The sequence below is a fragment of the Rousettus aegyptiacus genome, unplaced genomic scaffold, assembly GCF_014176215.1.
Source record: "Rousettus aegyptiacus isolate mRouAeg1 unplaced genomic scaffold, mRouAeg1.p scaffold_m13_p_10, whole genome shotgun sequence".
In the NCBI taxonomy this organism is placed as follows: domain Eukaryota; kingdom Metazoa; phylum Chordata; class Mammalia; order Chiroptera; family Pteropodidae; genus Rousettus; species Rousettus aegyptiacus.
Genome location: NW_023416285.1, coordinates 21090631 through 21114406, shown reverse-complemented (window position 1 = coordinate 21114406; position 23776 = coordinate 21090631). Strand labels below are relative to the sequence as shown.

At 34.6% G+C, this 23776-nt stretch overlaps 1 protein-coding gene across 5 annotated transcripts in view; it reads left to right on the top strand.

Moving 5' to 3' along the window:
* ARAP2 (ArfGAP with RhoGAP domain, ankyrin repeat and PH domain 2) overlaps positions 1-23776 on the top strand; it is a 163807-nt gene that overhangs the window by 133354 nt on the left and 6677 nt on the right. For all 5 annotated transcript variants that reach the window (XM_036227596.1, XM_036227598.1, XM_036227594.1 and 2 more), the window contains 4 exons: positions 8917-9056; positions 16526-16608; positions 17691-17726; positions 19653-19716. In XM_036227596.1, coding sequence (XP_036083489.1) covers positions 8917-9056; positions 16526-16608; positions 17691-17726; positions 19653-19716 — 323 coding nt within the window. The remainder of the gene's footprint in view (positions 1-8916; positions 9057-16525; positions 16609-17690; positions 17727-19652; positions 19717-23776) is intronic.

The following is a 23776-nucleotide window of genomic DNA, read 5'->3' as shown; positions in this document are numbered from 1 at the left end:
AATCACATCTGAGTAAAATATTTATGTTGTTTAAGAACAATAGGAAACAGTAGAGTGACAAAATGTCCATTGGCTCTATCCATAAACCGTGTAGAAAGATTGGGGTCTATAATGATGGCTCACATATTCCTTTATGTCCTGTTTATGGGGTTGTGAGTGTGTCATTTCTATTATGAAAGCACCAAACCTCTACAAAGACTAGACAAAGAATCTTGCATAAAAACTGGAGAAGCCAAGCAGCGGAAAGCAGGAGTCAATGATAGTTTCAGGGAGTGGATGGAACCTTCTCTTGAGTAAAATATCAGTAAATTCTTCTTACTCTCATGTCTCCTCCATTCCTTTAACAGGGTGGGAGCTGTGAAACACGGCTCTGTCCCTCCACTATCCCTCCTTCAGTTTACCAAAATAATATGCAGCTTATTATTATAACACCTATAGTTCCTTCTGTCAGGAAATTGTATCTTTGAATGAAAAAAAAATCAGGTTTTAGAATAACACCATCAGCAAATACATTAATTGGGCCATTTCATTACAGTAGTTACATATTTTTGTCAAAAATAGGAGTACCTATGAAGTAAATATTTAAAATACTCTAGTTTTCTAGCCAATAAAATTTTTATAAATGTTTTTTAATTAGACCTTGATTTATATTTAGGTTATCAAAGCAAAGTAATCTCTTTCATTATAGTTGCTTCTGAATCTGCATGAATTCAAGATTGTCATTTTAAAGAAGTTCTGGCCTATTGTTTAAATCAATTGATCTTTTTTTTTTTTTTTTTTTCCTATAGTTGCGTCTTGTAGCAACCTGGAGCTTATAAATACTTCTTATGGGATATACTTTGTGATAGATTTTGGGTTGGTTGTATATTCTGTCATCTTTGTCTCCATCTTGGCAAATGTCTCCTAAATCAACCACAATGACCATCTACTCCAGAATCATTGCTCCATTCATTACATCTACTGCTCCTTAAAATTGGAATCTAAAGGGAAAATAATGAAAGTAAATCAAATGTGATTTCTCTGTCAATTTGTTAGAAAAACTAAAATCATCTCGGAAATACATTCTTCTTCACAACAGAAAGGGAATAATGTTAAGGATTTCTTTTTAAAGATTTTCTTATTCTAACCTGGGCCAAGTGAAAATTATCAGAGTTTGAAACTAAGATAGTTGGTTGCAACCACAGTTTTTCTTACTAACAAATAACTAATGTGTTAACATTTTTTGAAACACAAAGTAGCAATGCCACATCCTTTGCTCTCTGTCTCCTTGTACTTGATACCTCGTTGCCACATATTTTACTGTCTGTCTACCTATCCCTATCACTAACTCTTTCCCTGTATCTACACACATATAACTTGCGTTTCATTAATTGTATAATAGTTTTTTAAATCTTATATAATAAGTTATAAGGATATACTTTTGTTTGACATTGTATTTTCACCACCTTTTTGCTAAACGAAGAATTGTTTCAAATATGAGTTTCGGAGTTTTGGGTAGTAGTTAGGGGGTTTTAATTGTCTCAATTTTTTCACTTTATCTGAACAGTTTAAAATGTAGACATCATATGTAGAAATAGATCTCAAATCACTGAACACTTAATTTCTGCTCATTCATTTAAGGTAATGAGGTAACATATTTTTATAGAAATATATGAGAGTAAATTAATTTTCCGTTGCCTCAACTTAAAAATAAATTTTGTGTTTTTAAAAGCTGCATCTATTTTTTTGGAAACAGTTTGCACCATTGTCATTATTGTACTGGAGGAGTTAACTAACTTGAAAAGAAGATAATAGTCCTCAGATTTCTTTCCTACCCCATCATTATGACTGAGACATTGAGATAGGGAGAATAAAACTTCATTAAAATTGCCATTTAGACTTTTCCATTGCTAATCTTATTAAACCATCTTTTATCATTATCTCTTACACTGAGTTAAGTTTCAACATCTCTATCAGAAGTGAGTCATAAATTTATAGCTCCTGTAAGATTCCAGAACGAATAGTTTTATGTTACTGAAGTCTTATTTTAAGTGCTAAAAATTTTTAAAATTACCCCAATAGAATGTGATACATGGGAATCAAGTTTTAATGACCTCAGAAGGAAAGAAATAATTTTAACATATAAGATGTAACTCAAATGCAGATCCCTGTGGGTTTCTAAATTTAGATTGCTGCATATGACAGATGCTTTGGAATTAAATTTGCATGAGAATTGAAATAGTTCAAAATGCAACTGCTTCCGGCAAACTCAGACCTGGAAAGATGAGCCATCATCCACTATCAACTTAAGAAAATAAGAAAATTTCAGCAAAAATAGTTTGAGTCTATAAATCATAATCTAACCAAAATAATTTACATTTCACTCTCCATCAAATCTTTTAAAATCCAAACATGTGTAAAAATTGATGGTAACACCTAGTCTACTTCAAGTGGAAATATTGTCTTGGAAATTGATACCAGCCTTTGATATTCACTATAGAGTATGAACGTCCTGACTTCCAATATTATAATTCAGTACTGAGCAAAACAATTGATAAGTTTCTGTTAGCACTCTGTTTCATGCAGGAATCTACTGTGGAAAGTTTAAAGGATTGTTAAGCATTGTCTTTATTCACAAGGAACAGAAAATCTAAATGTATGAAGACTTTAAATGTAAGACTCTAAACACAGCATTTGATAAATGACCACCATAGGCCAGGAGGCTTGTTTCTAGCGAGCTTTGCAACACAACAGTGGTTCAGCTAGATGGCCAGTTGACATCTTTTCTAACACTTAATGTCTCTCATTCAAGAAAGTAGCCATTTCTTGTTTAGTTTTTATTGTACATCTCGTTTTTTCCATAATAAGACTACGTCTTATTCTTTTACTTACTGAAAGTACATGTTGAGTCAACTTTTTAAAAATAAATGAATAAAACACGTAACTAAGGAAGCTACTGACAAAATCTCACAGGACTGCAAACACTTTCGTCTAAATAGTTGGGGGATGCTGTCTAATGGAAATTAGTGTTGTGGTACTACAGACACAGCTGTGTGTAGTCTTCAGTCTCTTGGTTTGTGTGCTTCCTGAGACATTAAGATAGAGAGAATTGAAGAAGTTACTGTTTGGGTGAAATGGGGGTGCAGTTACTGAATTCAGTTTTGGATGTGTCAGGTTTTAGTTGTCTTTGAAGCGTCCAAGAATATATTTCTAGAAAGGAACTAAGGAAGTTATGGAGTGCATTGTTAGGGATGTGGGATGTGGTTTTAGCCTTGGGAGAATACAAGATCATGCAGTTTTAATGTTAAAGAACATTAGGGTGCTGAGCATAGACTTGCCAGCATTTAAGGGATAGATGTATCAAGAGAGGCCTGGTGTGTGAAGGAACCAACAGAAAGGTTGCAATAAAACAAGGACAGAGCAATGTCATAGAAATCATCCAAGGGGTAAGTTCTAAGAAAAAGAGTATTTAACTATAAAATGATGCATGAGGTCAAGAAAGGTACCTGGGTTTTTGTTGTGGTAGTAGTGCCGATGGTGGTGATAGTGATGGTCATGACCATTACTTATAAGAAGTCTCTAAATATAGAAGACAGAATTCTGTGTTAGATATTAAGAAACCTGAACTGTAATTCAAAGACAGTGCTTTTTAACCTTGTCACATAACTTTTGTGAGCCATAGTTTTCTCATTTATAAAGTGAGGTCATATTACCTATACTCCCTACTTTGGAAAGTTGTATGAAAGTCACATGAGATAAAATATATGAACACTTTGAAGCCTAAAATATTATCTATGTGTTTATTAAAATATGCTAAAAACTAGACCTTAATATAAAAGAAACATAACATTTAGTATACTAAATTTTATTTTAGAAAGGGTTATAATGTAATAATGACAGATTAGAAAAGTAGTGTTCTACTTTCTGTAGTCTGCTGCATTTTCAGTAAAATAGCATGAAATCCCTGGCACTTTTCTAGTCAGTCCTCTAATAATAACTATATTTATAACTTTACTGCTTATGAATAATTATAAAAGAATGTAATCAAGCTACTAATTCTATTAAACATTGCTTCTTCAATTCAAGTAGCATAAAGGAAAATAGATTGGGGATGGGGAGATGGACATATTTGACTTTTTCTAGGAAATAGTTACTTTCAAGCAGCTATTATGTCCAGTTTGGTTGCTACACAGCTGTAGAACAAAATTTTACTAAAATGCATTTTGAATGAATATTATACAATGACTAAAATAAATCAGAAATTCTCTTCCTCCAAATTATAAAGAACATATGTGTCCTACACAGTCAATATCAAAGGAAAATGTGCATACTTTTTGATCGAGAAGGAATTTTTAGATGTTAGGCTGCAAATGTTGCCAGATATCACTTAGTCGTGGTATGTTTTCAGGAGAATGGAAATTGCCCATTTGTCTCCGGTAGCACTCAGAGTACATGGGTGGGGGTGGAACTTGGAACAAAGAATTTTTTTCATATAATATGCAGGCCTGAGGGAATAGTTTTGCCAACAAAGAAGGAAGACACAGAGACACTAAAAATAGATCCATTTGTCGTTTATTCCCTTGTCCTTGCTCAGATTATATATAAGGGATAACAGATATAGGAGATGGCGACAGTACATAGTTACTGTGCATTTACTGTGTGCCAGATGCTGGGCTGAATGCTTTACATACACTATCTCGTTTAATTTTCTTATGAGCTCTTTAGGAGTACAGCAGGTCCTCAAATAATGTTTCGTTCAACATCATTTCATTATAATGTTGATGAGATGCATAGGAACTTAACTCTAGTATATGTATATTAATGAGCCTATGGTAAAATTGTTTTCATTGTAGAACCTGTTGACGATGATAAGTGAGGATTTACTGTACTTACTAGGACTTTTACAAATGGAGAAACTGGGACATAGAAACATTACATAACTCCCTCAGGTGACCTGCTGGAAATGGAGACGCATGCATTAGAGTCAGAATCTCTCCAAATCCAGCCATGTATTCTGGCATATACCACTTACTATACCAAAATAAAGGCTAAATCAGACTTTAGTTTTTTAAACTCTTACAAATTCAATCTATAAATCATCAGACCTTTGGAAGTGTGGTTTTCATTATTATTATTGCGTAATACAGATTCTTCAGTGTAGAAAAGAATGATGTCTGTTCTCCATTAACTAAGTAGTAACATTCAGCTTGCTAGATGCCAACAAGTATTGTCTGTCTCTCTCTGCCTCTCCTTCCAAAGATCCTCTCACCTCCTCCTTATATCAGTTATTTTATTGGGATTAGAGATGACTTATTAGGAACTACTGTATTTGTATAAGAAATTAAGGTTTTCAAATGGGTTGGAAAAACTGAGGGGAAGGATGTTAGTTTTATTGTCCCAGTAATATATGTCTGTTCTATTTAAATAAATATGGCCATTTTTTTTTTTGGTTCATACATGCATTTTTTAAGGGCTTTTTTAATTAAAACAAATTACAGCACAATATAACTAAGAATACTTATCTGCTTTCTCACCCAGTGTTAACTACAAAGACCCCTCACTAAACTCCAAGCTGACCAGGCCTGGTCCTAGCAACCACCAAGAAGGCAGAGGGGTTTATGATTCCCCAGAGATAACAGTGTGGTGGAATTTGATTGAAATGAAAGACAAAAGCATACATAGCAAATGAAATTGTGCATAGTAGTGTATACCCCAGAATCTCTCTATGAAGGAATTAGGTACTTTGAGAGTGCATTAAATCTTCAGATCTATTACACTTTATTAAAAAAAAAAAAAATTGGATGGTTTCCCAAGTCTCTTACTTAATGGCTTCTTTTTAGTATGTTAATAATGTACTGTAGCTGGTTTATTTTTCAGTTAAAAGCAAATATACATGGTGTGGCCATTTAAAAAAAATTCTTATTACATAGAAGTAGTCCATGTTTAGTAACTTATATTACATCATGACTATAACTTATAGCATGGACCATATGATATATGAACTCATTCTTTTTCATTGGATCAGAGGGATATTGAATGACTATAGCAAGGGGAGTGGCTATAAAAACTGCTTCTGTAGCATCAGAAATACCAGTGCTCCGACATGATAGGAGTTCTGGCCAGAATCTCAAGAATAATAAAGCAGAGATCCCACTGCAAAGATCTGAGTAGAAGAAAGTTGGACTCCAGATCAAAAGGGACATGCAGGACATAAGACTGAGATCCTGACATCTTGGAGTTGAACTCAAACCTGGACAAGGTCTGGGCAGCAGGCATGGGGGACACAGCTGGCGTGAACTTTGTACTGGACCAGATTCTTCAGGAACAAGGGAGCTTAATAGGCTTTCTGCCTAGGATGAGGTGGAGGAAGTGGAAATATAAGAGCGAGGACTCCAAAGTTGAGGGACCAAGCAATACTGGCAGAGTTCAGGCAAGTGAATTATTAGAAGCCATTTAATTCATAGCCTTCATTTTGTTACACACTGAGTTACACACAATGTCCCCCAACGTATGTTGCTTCATTTCATCCCTTAAGTGGTGGGTAATTTTTCTACTTATTTTACATTTTTTAGAGCAGACAGAAATTTAGTTGTGACAGGTTTTAGAAATTCTTTAAAATCTTCAACTTTATCATAGAACTTTCTATTTCAAAGTTCTTTTTATTCTTCACTCCTCGACGTATATTCCTCTCAGAGCCTCCCTCCTAGGTCCTTTACAGTGTACGCTCCCAGCTTTAGCTAAAATACTCGGTTACATGTGATGGTTATTAAAATGAAGATCAACACTATGCACTAGAGACACAAACAGTATTTTTTTCCCTAAGCCTGTTTCTCTTTGACCAATGAGTGGTTTACCTAGACACTGGACATAAAATTATTAGTAAAATTTGAAAGGTTTGTTAATTTGAACAAAATTCTAAATGATAAGTGTCCAATCAGAAGGTGTACATAAAATTTATCTGGCTTAAGCAATATATAATATCTATAGCACACTTCATTGTAATTTAATGCTTTTAAAAATGCTTTACCTATTTCTAAACCAACAAAATTATAAATGCCTTTTTCTACATTCCTGTTCTAAATCAGCTGAATCACTAAGCCCACCCAGTATTTTCTAAGTTGCTTACTGCACTTCTATCAGGATATACAGCATTGTTTGTTAGCTCATGTTTAACTCTGTTATTTAACACTGCACTGCAAGAGCAGAAACCATCTCCATCTGGATGATGCATATTACTAGTTCCAAGTGCATATTACATGCTCAATAATTTATGAAGAAATAAATGATCGACGTAATATGAATTTCTCTGAATACTAGTTTTATGTAATGTTATTTTTTCCTTGCTCTTCTAATTGTTTTAAAACATGTCTTCTTTCAAGTCTTTTAATTGGAAAGATGTTATTTTTTTTAATTTAAATAGGAGTTATTTAGCTATAAAATATATTTTTATGGATTTGAATATTAATTTGTACCAGAGGACAATTTTAGCAGTTTGTTATTCAGAAATTATAAAGTCACAAACAACCTAAGAAAAAGCTTTAGTAAAAGAATGTTACCTGTGGCCAGTATGTGTGTTATGAAAACTACTGGGGTTTGTAAATTACCTTTGTTTGTGGTTAGGATCAGTGATGTGACTAATCCTGGGAATTTCTCTTCCAGGTAGTCATTCTGTGCTCACATTTGCATTATAAGGAACTGTTTCTATTTTTAAACTATCTTTTATCTAATTATAATTATGAACATCTGTATATATATTTTTTTCTGTATAAGGTAAGGTTTTTCCCAAATCAAGGGATTATTAGGTTTAATACTAAGGATTCTTTCTAAAATCATTCGAGTTATTTTATAAATTTCAAAACTATGCATGAATGTTTTTCAGTTGTATCACCTTAATACTATGAGATTGCTAAAGGTCCTAGTCCTGATGGAGTGTTCTGCCCTTCATCTTTTGTGGACATTGTCTGTGGACCACAACAATCTGCAGGATGTGTCATCACTGCTGTTTCACAGGAAAAGCAGAAATTAACATCATAATGATGATGTCATGTCTATTTGGCTTCAGGACCCCTTTTCATAATCCTTTAGTTCTCAGATAGGCAGCTAATTGTCTACGTTTTAACGAAAATATTTTAGATGCTTTATATTGATAAATTTATACCTCAAATGTATAGAAATACAAATTTGGCGTTCTTATCAAAAAGTATTTTTAATAGAATTAAAATGATTTCTAAGTGTGGAACATTAATACTATTGTATATAAAATATAATTGTTGTTAAATGCTCTACTTTAGTAGTTTTGCTTTTTACCCTTACCTCTTTCATAAAAGTCCTGGTAAGTACAGGAATTTCTCTAGTGCCTTAAGAATTCCTAGATTCCTGAGTCAGAATTTCGAGAACGGTTTCGCTCTTTACTTGTGTATTGGCATTGTTTATATATGAGAACTGTTCAAAATAGACACATTGTAAGCTGATTAAATAATTTTAAATTGCCTAGTAGCCACATTAAAATAAGTAAATATATGCAAGTGAAATTCATTTTACTAATCTAGTTTACTTAAATGCGCATATCCCAAATATAATCATTTCAACATGTAATCAGTATTACAAAATTATATTTTGACTTTTTTTGTACTGTCTTTAAAGTCTGATATATATTTTATACATATAGTACACCTCAATTGAAACTGACCACATTTTAAGTGTTATTACCCACTCACTAACTGGATAGCATAGACGGGACTACATAGAGACGTGGTCAGTGGATCTCTAACTTGTCCAACACTCCCCTCGCACATGGTATTCCCAGAAATTAGCTGTAGGTTTTTTAATGTAGGAAACATGTTATTACTTTATATTATCAAAACTGAAAATAGAGAAATGTTTTATGTTCTATTCCCAATAAATGAAAATGTACCCAACTTACAATGTACTTTACAGAGAGGAGAGCCCTGGAAAGTATCAAAGAAGGAACCTTGAAAATCAAAGAAGAACCTTATAAAATACTGTCTGGAAATAAGTTTCAAGAACGGTATTGTGTTTTACGCGATGGATATCTCTTTCTTTACAAGGATCCGAAGGTATTTGAATATATACCTAACATTTTCGTGTGGGTGTTAACATTATTTTATACCTCTGTCAGCTCTCTCTCTTGAAAGTAAAGGCCTGTAGTAAATAAAATGCATAGTAAGATGATGATTTCTTTCAGCCTCTGGGACATAACATGAATGTACTCTGGCAGAACACAATAAAGAACTCCATCTGTGGCCTTTCAGACCACCTCACATTTTGAGGGGGCAGAGAATGACCTAAGTGCTAAAGAAAGGTCTAAAATGTGTTACATAAACCAGCATATTAAACCAGCATGTCAGTCAGTAAAATTATGAGAATGTGCGATGATCTAAGGCAAAAGTGGCTTAAGTTTAGCTAATGGCAATTAATAAATGCAAATTAAAACTGAGACATTATTTTAGTTGGCTAAAATCAACGAAAATGACTTAATACGAGTAACAACATCTAATATTGACAAGGACTTCGATTAACTAAAACTCTCATAAATTGCTAGTTGAAGGGTAAAAGTCATATGATCACTGTGTAGAACTGTTTGGCAGTTTTTTGCTAAGGTTATTAGTACATGTACCCCATGACCCACCAGTTCTGTTCCTAAGTATCATGTCAACAAAAGCACTTGTTCAAGAATGTTCATACGCAGTTTTAGTCATAAATGCTGCAACCTGGAAATATTTCAAGTGTCCGTCAATCGGAGAATGATATATTCATTTATTGGAATACGTACGGCTCAGCAGTAAATAAGTGAATACTGATGCATGCCACAACATGGATGAATCTTCAAATTCTTATTGAGCAAAAGAAGCTCGACACAAAATAGTACCATTCGAGCTTGTCCATGAGAAGTCTAAGGTCAGGTAAAACCATTAATGGTGATATGAGTTAGAAAGTGTTTGCCTGGGGTGTGGCGAACGTTTGCTGTGGAATTGTGAAGACAGTGAGACAGTAGGGCACTTCTTAGGATAGAAATAAATGTCCTCTACCTTGTTTTGGGTGGGAGATACATGGATGTATACAGTAACATCTCATGCTTCCTTGAGATTCAAGCAATATCCACACAATTTTAAATGTAGAATGACAGCAGGACTAGACACCTAGATGTCTCTAGGCCTTTTTATACTGAATTGTAAAATCCACTTGAATAAACATTGCTTGCATGCTTTGTGTGGCACTTCACTGTGTTCTGTCATGGAGTCGTACAAGGAAAAACCAGACGAGTAACATCTGTTAATGTTATGAAGAAAGTTGTTAGGCAGCTTCCCAAAGCCCTGTGGCCCCATTTCTGAGCTCTCCAAATGCTTTGACCGCTTTCCCTGTATGTATGCCCAGCCGGAACGCCCGCATGTGTGGGCATAAATAAATCTTAATAGCATTCCTGCTTTGTGTATACATCTCACATTCACTTTCTTCAAAGACAGGGGAATGTCCAGGCAGGAGGCTAGTAACACAGTGCTGAATTCTGCAGCCCTTATCCCTCTATTAAGAGACCTGTATTATCTCTGCTGCTTGAACTCCCACTTTGTTATCCCATCTAACAGACTCAGCAGGGAGTCTGTGGGTACCAAATGATGTTATCGTTTATTATCATTCTTCAGGTTTTTCAGTAGAGGAACAGTGAACTTTGCAGAATTAGGGCATATAAGAATTTGGGTTATGTGAACTGAACACATCGGATTTTCAGGTTCATGAACATGTTAAGTTTGTGTCCATGAAAGTAAATGCTAGATTTCACAGCTGATTATTCTAGCCATCTAGATCTGAATCTGATCGAAATTTGTTTTTTTGTCAACGGATCACCACCTTGATCTTTATTAAATTGAATTCCTTAATCCCCACCCTTCTGTATACATAATATATTGGTTTAGGGTCACTTTTGCAGTTGTATATCGGCTTAGGGTATTTAAAGATCAACCTGAAGTGTTTAGTCCCGTCAGGGAACTGAGGCTTTCATTGTGTAGCAGCAGCAGGTTGCTGCAAACAACTAGCAATCAGTAGTAGTAGTAACAGCTGTGCAGTCTTAATAGCAGCAAGTAATATTTAGGTGATGACTATGGAAAGCAGAGTTCCTTACAGTTCACTTCGATTATCCCATTTTATCTTTGACCTTATGAAATTGGTACTATTATTATTTCAACTTTACAGATTAAAAAATGGAGCTCATCAAGATATTACATAACTTGCCCAAGATGGCATGGCCTGTAACTGACAGTCAGAATGCATTCCTAAATGTTGAGTCCAAAGGCTCTGTGTAGGGACTTAATAAACAATGATTTTGTAATGTTTTAGTGAGGTGTTTTTTGCTGACAGCATGTCATTTAAAGAGAGTAAGTCTTTTTCATTTAAATAGTACCAAATATTTTCAAATATGACAATCCATACAATTCAGTTTTTTATGGCATTCACTCCAAGCTGATGTCAGTTTTAAAATCTACCACAGGGAAAGCTGTTCCAAGAGAAGTGACTTTTTCATATGGATTGTTTTTGTATGTGAAACAACGAATCTCAAATCCCTTAATGGAATATATTTTAAAAACTTGTACATTTTTGAAAGGATCATCCTGCTCAATCTAAAGTAATTCATATAAACTGGTAGACAGTGATAATATTGAGAGCTTCTCTGAAAAAGTGCTTTTTCTGACATTTGAAATTATTTTGTCCCAGCTTTATTGAGGTATAAAATTGGCAAAAAAAAAAAAAAAAAAATCATATATATTTACCTTATAGAGCATGGCTTGATATACATATGTATTATGAAGTGATTATTACAGTCAAGCTAATTAACATATCCATTAGCTCACATAGATTTTTTGTGAGTGTGTGTTGAGAACAATTAAGATCTACTCTTAGCAGATTTCATGCGTATAATACAGTATTAACTATAGACGCCATGCTGTATATTAGATCTCCAGAACTTATCCATACTGCATAACAGACTTTGTACCCTTTGACCCGCATCTCTGCATCCTCCCCTACCCTGAGCCCCTGGCAACCATTTTACTCTGCTTCTATGAATTTGACTTTTTTAGGGTTTACATATAAGTGAAATCATACAGTATTAGTTAGACAATGCTTTTTAAGGACACTGAACACATTTTATTATCACAGTGACCTCAGGTTATGGAATTATAGTCTACTAAGTGCTTGAAAGTTATATTTGTACATCTGTTGGAATAAATTAATGCAACTGATACTTTCATTTGCACATTAAGACAAGCAGATGAGAGACCTACTGTTTTCCTTTAAGCTCAGCTACTGTTTTCAACATATGAGTTTATTTCGCTCGATATTTTTTCATGTTTTAGGTCTGTCGCTGTTAATATTAATGGTTGAATCATTGGCAATGTTAACTTTTCAAATGATCTTTGAGTAAATAACCAATAATAACAATCTCCTAACTTATTTGAAGAAATATGCAGTTCTGGTTTGGGCAATTGCCGTTAATAATATATATATATATATATATATATATATATATATATATATATATGCATGCTTGTATATATTTAGAAAATGATTTACTTAGAGGGAGTAAAAATTACAAATTGGAAAATGTACTTAAAGAGACTGGTGTTAATTAGAGATAATTTATGAATGCTCATTAACAACAAATTAGAGTAATACACAGGGGAAGATATATTTTGTTTTGAGAATTTTCCCTGCACAGAAAATGTTAATTAAAATGTTTTCAGACTTGATTTACATAAAAGGTGAGAAGTTTTGGAAAATATTACCATTATACTCTTAATGGTGTGAAAAAAGCAAATGGGTAAGGGAAGGGTCGTTAAAAGTTGCATGCACTAATAAATAAATTCCTTTTAACTACAAGGATAACTTTTAAGCACACTAATTGGCTTTGTTAAAAACTTTATTTTGAAATATATTGCCTAAAGGAACACATTAGAGACTTCATTACACACCAGCATATTAAACTTTTTGAAAAATTCTTCAGAAAATACACATCCCAAAAAAGAGAGTTGTAATAAGCCAACAGTAAAGTTTTCTTGCCAAGTGGTTTCTTTTTATAGACGTTTCCATTAGGATCCTTATATTTCCTCTTTATGCATATTCAGTTGAAAGATTGAAACTAAAAAAGCTTTCTTTCCACCATTGCTGATCCCTCAAATTATATCTTTTTTTTTTGGCGAGGAGGTGGGTGAGGCAGGATATGGTATAGAGTAATGAGCTTACAAGTCAGGAGGGGCTTGGGAATCAGTTGTGTGACTTCAAACTCTCAATTTATTACCGAAACTGCTTCAAAATGTAGGCAGTCCTAGACTTAGCAATGGCTTCTCAAAGGAGGACTGCCTAGTTCAGGCATAGAGCGTCTCATTCTCAAAGAGTCAAATCCTATTTTACCCACACTGCTGGAATTGCTGCCTCTCACTCTAACCTACTGCCTCAGCTGGGACTATGTCTGAGGGAACAGCAGTCTATGAGGAGGGATATTAATTTCAGTTGTAATCTGATTTAACTTTGAAAAAAGGTGGCCAGGAGTCTCCTCTGCTGTGCAAATTTTTAAGTTCTCTTCTCCTTGACTCTTTCCTGAATGGGACACTTACTGCTTTACAATGCTACCTCACTGTTCTGCATTAGATAGTTAAATTCATTAGCATTCAGGAAAGTAGCAAGCTAAAAAAGTTGCTTCTCAGAAACCAGTCCTCAGTTGGCATAAAAAGTCAAAACATATGAACAACCAGAAAATGACATTAACAAGAAGTAGAGGGTTATATAAAACTACTGAACTTTACTTATTGAAATAAAATTCGTGTAAAGTATACTAATATTGGTTTATAGGTTTTTTTTTTCAGAATCCCAAAGGGAATAATTTTTAAAACTTGGCAAAAATGATTTGATAATTCACCTCAAAGGGTAAACAGTTAATACATGCAAAATGTTTTGGGGCATAAAACAAAATAATTGTGAAGTATTTTCCATCTAACTATTAATATGTATAATAAAATGAAAATAGCTTGCATAATATGACCTTGGCATAAAAATGAACAGAGATAGCAATGGTGCCATAAAGTCAGGTAAAATCCTTAATTGCATATATCACAATTTGTTTTTGATAAATATGCAACCATAAATGTATGTCTGAAGAAAAGTTTGTTTAATAAATAGGGCTGGGAAAATTGTTAACAAAAATTTTCAGTTAAATTCTCATCTATACTGTATATAAAATATACATTCCAGATTGACAAAAAAAAAAAAAAGACTTTAAAAATAGTAACCCTTTAAGCTATATGACCAATTAAATAAACAGCAAAATTAAGGCAAACAGCAATTTGGGTAGAATATTTCAATTAAAAAAGACAAAGCAATTTCTTGTTTAATATGTAAATAACTGATGAAACAAATAAGATGTGGATAAATTGTTGACCGAATCAAAGCAGAAAATTGATGGCAAATACATGAATATACATTTAACTGAATGTCCCTATCAGTTTAGCCAAAACTTTATTCTTAATCATGTTCCTAGCCTTTGACCCAGTGATTCCATTTCTAGAAATCTAGCCATAAAGGGAAAACATCAAAAATTTTTTAAAAATTATCTACCATTATAATAACAACAAACATTAATAATAGTGACTAGGAGTAAATCCACCATGTAAATTCTAGGCCTTGTCATTGCTGCCTCAGGGGCCATCCATCACCAAAGTATAATTCCTAATCCTCTTCCTGCTTGCTCTTCCCTCTATGTTTCCTCTGTATTTTTCTAACCTGTATTCTCTATGGAAACCAAGCTTTTATTTTATAAACATATTTCTCACTCTTTTTAAATTTGGCTGCTTTCATAAAGAACAGATTTCATAGTAAGAGTTTGTTTTATAGAACTAAGTACTAATTGGAGCTTCATATTTGCTCAATGGGCTTTTGTGCATTGTCTTAGGATCCTAACAACTTGTCAATTTTGCTATTTCTATGAAGCAATATGTTTTAAACTTATAATAATAACTGTAATAATTTCCTGCATGCTTACTATATGCCAATTACTAGACTAAACCCTTTACAGTCATTTTTTAAATCGAATCTATACAATAATCCTTCACAGTAACCCTTTACTTTCTCATTTAATCTTCATAATAACCCAGTGAGAGAATCAATATTTTATTATCCCTATTTACAAACATAAGGGCCAAGAGAATATGAGGTCACAAACTAGTAAGTAGCAATACAGATTTTCACCCAGGTCTCTGACACTTAGCCCCTGGATCTTAGTTATAAAAGCTATCTGCCTGCCAGTTCGAAACAAGAAAATTTTTTGAGAATTTTGAGGCTATGGGGACTGGTTGTTAATAATTATTTCCATGGCTATTATCTTTACAAAATCTATTGCTGGGTATCTAAGGATACATAATAAAATGTGTGGTTTGATATTTTTTAAATTATAATGATTTAAGTGTTGCTTCTGTTAGACAACTTTCCTGATGGTCTACATTCAAGGACTAAAACTTTTTAGAATATTATTCACAAATATGTCGGGATATGTATGGAGAATGTATAATTGATCTAAAGCAAATATATGTAAATTTTTTTTTAGTCTACTTTCATGAATTAGTGAAAATTTTCATTAACATGGATATTTGAAATAGTTTGGTATGTGCCCATATAGGTTCATAGTATGTTTTCCTTAATTCTGAAATTCAAAAGTATAGGAAATCACAACGTATTTGGTGGCAAAGCCTGACCCAAACCAACATGAAGATATTTGTCTTAGTTTAGGATTCTGTAACCAAGTACCATACATAGACTGGGTAGCTTATAAATAACAGGAATTTCTCGCAGTTCCGGAGGCCGGACATCAAGATCAGTGTGCCAGCACTGTCAGGTTCAGTGAGGGCCCTCTTTGGGTTGTAGACCGCCAGCTTCTCATTCTTTCCTCACGTAGAGGAAGGAAAAGGAGCTAGCTAGCTTTCTGGACCCTTTTTATAAGGGAACTGATCCCTTTCATGGGGCCCCACCCTCATGACCTAATGATCTCCCAAAGGCCCTACCTCCAAACACCATCACATTGGGGATTAGATTTCAGTGTATGAATTTGGGGGGATACAAACATTAAGTCTATAATATTTATAGCCTTTATTTAGTTCACAGGAAGTATGAATATATTTGAATATAGGGTGCGACTCCAGATAATATTGGTGCTGTGGTGCAGTTATATAACATATTGCTTATACATTGTATCTTTAAAATATGAAAAATTATCAATTCTGATATGCATCTGATCCCAGATATTTTGGGTACAATATTTGTGTGTGTGTATTTAAATACACATATACACACATATATCAGCATACATATATATCCAAAATTATTTCAGTTAATAACATTGTAATCAAAACAATCTTTATTTTAAAACTTGTTTATGAAACAATGGAGCAACTAAACAATTCTAAACCCAATCATTAATGTTCAAAGTAAATATAAGGATATTTATAAAAATCTGTTTAATTAACCTAAAATTTTGTTTTTCTTACAGAGTAGTAAATATGACAAAATGTTTTCTCTCAGTTCAATGAAGTTTTATCTTGGAGTGAAAAAGAAAATGAAGCCTCCTACAAGGTAAACCTTGACAGTGAAGGGCGGTTGAAAAGTTACGGGAAAAGTTTGTTAAAGGATTTAGGGATCAGTGACGTTAGTCTAACTTTTTATAAATTAAGCTTTAGACAGATTCCTTAAGTTGCCAGGGGACCGATGGCAGATCAGGAGAAGCTGTGTGGGTAGATGAGGGACGATGATGTTCCCACTGAAGTCGAGCTCTTGGGTGATTGCATGACCCCATTGTAAAATAAATCCCCAGAAGGCCCTGTTCGTTGGGAAACACACGAGTTTCTCTCTATCCTTTTTCTTACTCAGTCACAACCTGGGGACATAAGGAATGCCCAAATAAGTCTACACACAGGACAGTAGATGCTGCCTTCCCGCTTCCTGATGGTTGGCTTTTAGAATGTCTTGTTCCCGGCTCTATAATTTGCCCATTTTGTTTTGCCAAATTTGGTAGTAAATTCACAGCACGTAGATGGTAGAGAAGAAGTAGACTCCTCATATACATCGTGTCCCTCTTTAACACTTAATTCAACACAGCATTTGGTTTATACCATTCTAATCACAAATTACTCTGATTAGCTAATTACTGTTTGTATTTGCACTTGCCGCATGAAATATCATTTAAAAATTTTCTCACCTTTACCTCCATGCTTAATTTTAAGCCAAACACATATATATCTGTGTAGCAATTGACACATTTTTAAATTTCTCACAATATCAGCAAGTCATTGTGTATCTTATTTTGGCCATTTGCCTGGATGTCAGCCCTTCCTCAGCCAAGAACATCTTCTGAGAGATTTCCCCCATGCCTGATGACATCACAAGGCTCATTCCCTCTGTCTCCCTTCTGCATATTTAAATTTGTAGCCAAATCCTTGAACATTTATCATTTGCTTCTAGATAAGTCCTAACCACTGAATCATGACTTGAGGGTATCAATCGCTGAAAATGTCAAATCCTAAAAACAGCATTCTTACGTGAGCTGTAGTTTTTTTTCCTAAACAGGGAATAGGGTTAACATCTGATCCTGTTTTCTAGTTTTGTAAAATTTATCATTTTTAATATATACATGTTTTATTTTTTCCCTTGTGATGCAGCTGGGGACTGACAGCATATTCTGAGAAACATCACTGGTAAGTTAACAACTGGTGGTTTGGGATTTGATATTTTGATGATAACTTCAGTAAATGAATAATGTGATTTGGCAGATCTACAGACAGAAAATTTCACCTAAGTGACATTAAAATCTTTTCTCAGTACTTTGTCTAAGAAGAGGAAAATAGCTTTGCCTCAGGGATAAGGCCCATTTCAATCCCATTTATCCTATTTGCCAACGTCTCTTAAGAGACACTACACTAATTTCTTCCTAGTTATATGAGTGTAGAATCTCAGCATTTATGGGATAAGCAGGCAAAATTCAGGTTTAAATAAAGGATAAGAACTAGCCAAAACTCAGTTTAAAAAAAATCTTGGTCTCAAACATGTTCTTTTCATATATGTACTTTTTTTCACTTGATGTCACCAGGATCTAGCCACTCTCCTGAGAGACTGTACTACAAGTCTCCTCTCTCTCAGCTGCCTGTGTCTAATCAGTCACTAAACCATACCAGATGTGTCTCTTTAGTAGCTCTCCGACTCACCCAGACCCCTGTTTCCTCGGGGCCATGCCTTCCTTCATCTGCCTGGATCATTCCAGAAGTCCTAAGTGTTCTTTTTTATGGCTTCTTTGCTTTTATCTTCTAGTACACTCTCCACTCAGCCACCCAAGAGACTTTCTAAATTTGTTATGTGTCTTTCCTGCTTTAAACCTCTTCTGTGAATCCTGTTACCTACAGAATAAACTACAGAATTGTTGGCATGGGTTCCATCAGCTTCATCCCCACGACTTTCCCTTTATACTTAATAATAAAACAATGTGTCTTTAATTGACCAGACATGCTTTGCTCTTCATATCTACATGTTTAATATATGTGGAGCCCTTACTGAGTTGCCTTCTATACTGTATGCTGCTCCCTTCCATCATCCCCCATTCTTTCCTAATCTGGCAGATTCAACTATCCTTCATTCAAACCATAGCTCAGATGCCCCAAAAGTCACATGAAATAACACTCACCTCTAATTATTATTTATGTCTTTGTATCTACAGCGTTTGTACACATGGGTGTGCACTTAAAATGATTTGTAGAGGAGAATTTTCTTGTAGCGGTAATGGGAAAGGACAATGTCTTTATGAGAATCTAATGAAGGAAGCAAGAATAATTCCGAAATTTTAACATTTTTCTAAATTGTTTTTAATAGAGGAATACAAAAAACTGTAGTTACATTAAAATGTCCATTTTCTTATTTTAACAGCAGTCGCAAAATTTTCATCTTATAGGAAATATCCTCTGTCTCATCCCCAAGTGTGCTGTTTCTATTGTGTGTTCAGCTTTCTTTTTTTCTCGCTGTGTTTAATTTGTTTACATGTCTGGGTTCCCTCATGGACTATGTGAACCTTGAGCGTAGGATCTCTGTTATGTATAGGTTTTCAATAAAAGGTTACTGAATCAGTGTTGTTAGACATGCAGTGGTTTTTTATTTAATTTATTTTTCATGAGTCTCGTGAGTTTTAATGTTTATCATCATAATGATAGAGACTGTCTTAGACTCTTTTTTTACATCTGCTGTTAAGAAAATATGCACATATTTTTCTTCTTAGGCACGGAGTTTCTGGGGAAAAATATTTCACCATCATGTACCTGAGAAAGCAAATGACATTGATCTTTCCACCTTTGCAAAAATATTGCTGATTTTTGTTCAGCAGTTATCAAAACATTTAGATATATTTTATTTAAACTAGCATATTTAAATTAGTAGTATATTTACACTATTATTTTGATGTTATATACTTAACAGAAGCCTGAAGCAACTTAAACTGAAATGTTCCCATTTTTATTGCATTAAATTATTAATTGGAGAAACCCAAAGGGGTTTCCGATCACTTAATCACCAAAACAAATACACTGGAGAATAATGCATTGTTTTCTTGAATTACGTATTTTATAAACCTTGTTTTGCAGGCACCTGTGTTGTGATAGTTTACAAACTCAGATGGAGTGGATGGCCAGTATCTTTATTGCCCAGGTATGATACCTGTTTCAGCTGTCTAGTGAAGTGTAATAACAGTTTATAGGAAATGTTAGATTGGTGGTGAGTTTCTGGTAACATTTAATGAGTTCTATGAATATACTTTTATTTTCTCGTTTGTATATTTTTAATAGATGAGAATCCAGATTTATCAATTGCTCTTTGTAAGAGAATTTACTTTCTTCATTGAAGTTTCTTTTTAGCCAGCCCAGCAGCTCCTAAGCTTAGAGGAGGTGTATTGCTTCAAGACAGTAGGGTAAGAAACGAGGCCTTGTCTAAGCTGCCATCCTGCTGGAGTCCCACACTAATCTTCATTTAGCAAATTGTGCTGTTTTCTCTTCTGTTTTTCCTGTGAGCTCCTATTCTCCCCACCCCTGCCAATCCAGAAACAAGGACAGGAACCTACATTTCTTTAATACTTATTATGTTCTAGGTACTTCAGAGAGTTAACTCCCATATTTCTTGCAACAGACCATGCATAGCATTGCTTATAGATGAGGGAATGAAGATTAACAAAGGTTCCATCATTTACGCAGGACCATACATTAAGTTAGTGTTTTAAACCCAGAAGTGCTAGAGGCAAACCTATCTACTCAATTCCCCATTCAGTCTCCTCCATGGAGGACTCACTTTCGGGGAAGGTTTCAGTAGTCTCATTAATAGAATTGGTTTTTTCCCCAACTTTGGCTGAATTCCCAGCAATGCTTCCCACAAGAACATTGAAATTCACTGGTAACGATTAAGTTGCCACTCTTTATTACTGAGGATGTACTTCCCTGTTTCTCTTACAAATGAGAAGTTAATTCACCCCCAAATCTGGTCATTTGTTCTTAAAACCATTTTCTCTGTTCATTTAATTAACCTCTCCAGTGGTTAATAAACACTGTTCTTCTCAGCCCGATGCTGCTATTACTACCTGGGAATACATTTACAGAAAAAGACTGATTGCTAACTTTTTAGAGACTTCTTTTTATGTGTGCAACTGATTAAAAATTCAGATATTCAGGTCCTACATTAAAAACTAAGATTTGAAGTATTTTAGTAAAGTTGGGACCAAAGTTGAAAACTGTTACGGTGTGTGTTCATGGTGCATCTAAGTTGATTTTTTTCTTTTACTAATTGGAGTCAGTCGACTCTGTAGTTGAAAACAAAGGTATAAAAAGCTAGGAAGTGGAGTTTGCTCACAAGACCAGGTTATTTCTCCCCTCCTCACCTCCTTTGCTATCTTGGCCCCACTCAGCCCCGATTACCTTTCCTTTGTTCATTCCATTTCTTAGGATTCATGTAAACATAGAGTTCCTTTTGAATTTAAGTATTTAATGGCTCATCTCCATAAGGAGACAGGAAAATAGCAAATGTTAATTTATATGTCAACACACACTCACAAATCAATAGCAGGTGCCTTTCACAATTAGTCTTTCTGGTGCCTAGAAGTCTTTTCTATTACCCATCCCCATCCTCACCTGGCCTCAGAAGTCATCTAGGTTTCAGCTTACATGTCACATTCTCAGAAACACTCCCATTTTCCAGTGAGACTTTTAGGCTGTGGGAACACTCGACATCCTGTGCTTCAACACTGTAGCACTAATTAAAAAGAATGTGTGTTTAGAGTTTCCATTCCTGTCTTTCCTAATACAACGTAAACTCCATGAGAGGAAGGACTCTGTCAATCTTATTAGACCGGAATGTAATCTGCATCATGGAACCCAATGCCCTTTATAAAGTATGTGCTCAGTTAGTACATGTAAAAGAGGAAAGAGAGAAGAAAGTAATCTGACAAAATTTCAAGTAGATATTAGTGTGATAAAGTAAAATATTGAATAAGTACAATGAGCAAGGGAAAGGAAAGCCAGCGTGACTGAGGTATGGGAGGGCACTAATTGAGAAAAGTTCTCAGGGAATCCATTTCTGAGTAGCTGAGAGGTGCGTCTGAAAGGAGGAGCGAGTCATGTAGGTATGCAGTAAGAGGTGGGGTGGGGGGATGTATTTCAGGGATAGGGGCCAGCAAAGGCCTGAGATGCCATAATTTTGGCTTATTCCATGAACATCATGAAGGCCTGTGTGAGAGAAGATGTAAGAGATGAAGATGGAATAGATCATATAGTCCCACTTTAGGAGTTTTCATGGGAAGGACATGTAATCAGATTTATATTAATTGAAAAATAATTTTAGTTACTTTGTCGAGGCTGCATTATAGGGGAGGTCAAAGATGGAAGCAGGAAAAGCAGCAATGTGGAAGAAGATAAGCTCAGACTAGCGTGGTGACAGTGTGATCTGTTAAGACGTATTTAGATTCATGAATATTTAAAGGTAGAGCCAATAAGGCTTGAAGATTGATAGGCTATAGAAGTTTGAAAGGAGGAGAAATCAAGGGAAGAGTCCTAGTTTTTTGGTGTTGGGGTACTTACTGGCCAATGTAGGTGATGTTACCAGAGACAGAGAAAAAACTGAATTCTGTTTTGGCCACATGAAATTTGAGATGCCTATAAGACATGCAAATGGATATGCTGAGTAGCAGATTGGATGTATGGATCAAAAACCCAGGCAGAGTTTGGGGCTGAAATGTAGATTTGGGGGAAGCCAGCATTTAGATTGTATTGAAAGCCAGGGTTTGGGTAAGAGTGAGGGAGACTGAGAAGGGGGGAGCAGGGTTGTACAAGGGGAAAGAGATGATTGAGAAATAAGCCATGGGACATTCTAAATTTGAAGGTCAGGTATAACAAAAAAAAAATGAGAAGCATTGAGGACAGAGGAAAAAGCAGGTGATAGATACAAAATATTCTATCAAGGAAATTGCTATGTAGGTAAATGAACTGTGATTAGATAGAAACAAGAGATCAGGGTCAGAAAAGGAGTGGCGGACCTGTGTTCATTGGACCATTATTCACCATAGCCAAGGTGTGGAAACAACCTAAGTGTCCGTTGACAGATAAATGGGTCAAGAATATGTGGTGTGTATACATAATAGAGTATTATTCAGCCTTAAAAAAGAAGGAAACCCTATCTTTTGCAATAGCATGGATAAACCTGGAGAGCATTATACCAAGTGAAGTAAGCCAGACAGAGAAAGACAAATACTGTATGGTATCACTTCCATGTGGAGTCTAAAAAAGAAGTCAGACTCATAGAAACAGAGTGGAAAAGTGATTGTTGGGAAAAATAGGGAGATTTGTAAAAAGGCACAAAACTTTCGGTTATAAGGCGACTAAGGTCTGAGGATCTAATGTATAACATGGTGTCTATAGTTGATAACACTCTGTTGTATAATTTAAAGTTAAGAAAGTAAAACTTGGATCTTCTCACCAAACGAAAATAGGTAAATAGGTGATGAATGTGTTAACTGACTTGATGGAGGGAAATCCTTTTATAAAGTTATACATGTATCAAATCATCACATTGTATACTTTAGATATCTCACAGTATACTTTAGATATCTTACAGTAGTATACATCACATTGTATACTTTAGATATCTTTAGTTTTTTCAATTCTACTTCAGTAAAGCTGTGGGGAAAAAGGGGGGAGAGAAATGAATATTTGGGGGTGTGATCATTGGTTATAATAATGAAAATGTGATTCTCAGCTATATGATCTATGCAGTATAACTTTTGAAGTCACACATAACTGTAAATGTCAGAATTTAGATCTAATGATTGTTGCTGTAGGGAAAAATACCTCTTGGATCAATCCAGTGAAAACTAATTAGCCAGTAGACCTAGCATTGTTTATCATGTCAGAAAAAGAAATAATGTTTGAAAAATGCATTCGCTTTGGTTCCTCAAAATATCATTTAGTACCTGTATGATACATCTGAGTAAAAGTGTAAGCATTATTCATAGGATTATCTAATTCCTTCCAAGCGAATTTTCTCCCAGCTTTACATGTTGGGAACATCCTAATTATATAATATCAAAATTTTTACCAAGTTTGGGACTCTGACATAAAAATAATATTATGAAGCCTATATTTTCCCTCTGATTGAAATATTGCATAATCTACTGTGGTAGATTTGTTGAATGTAAGTAAACTCTTCACTAAAATTCAAGGGCAGATCTTAT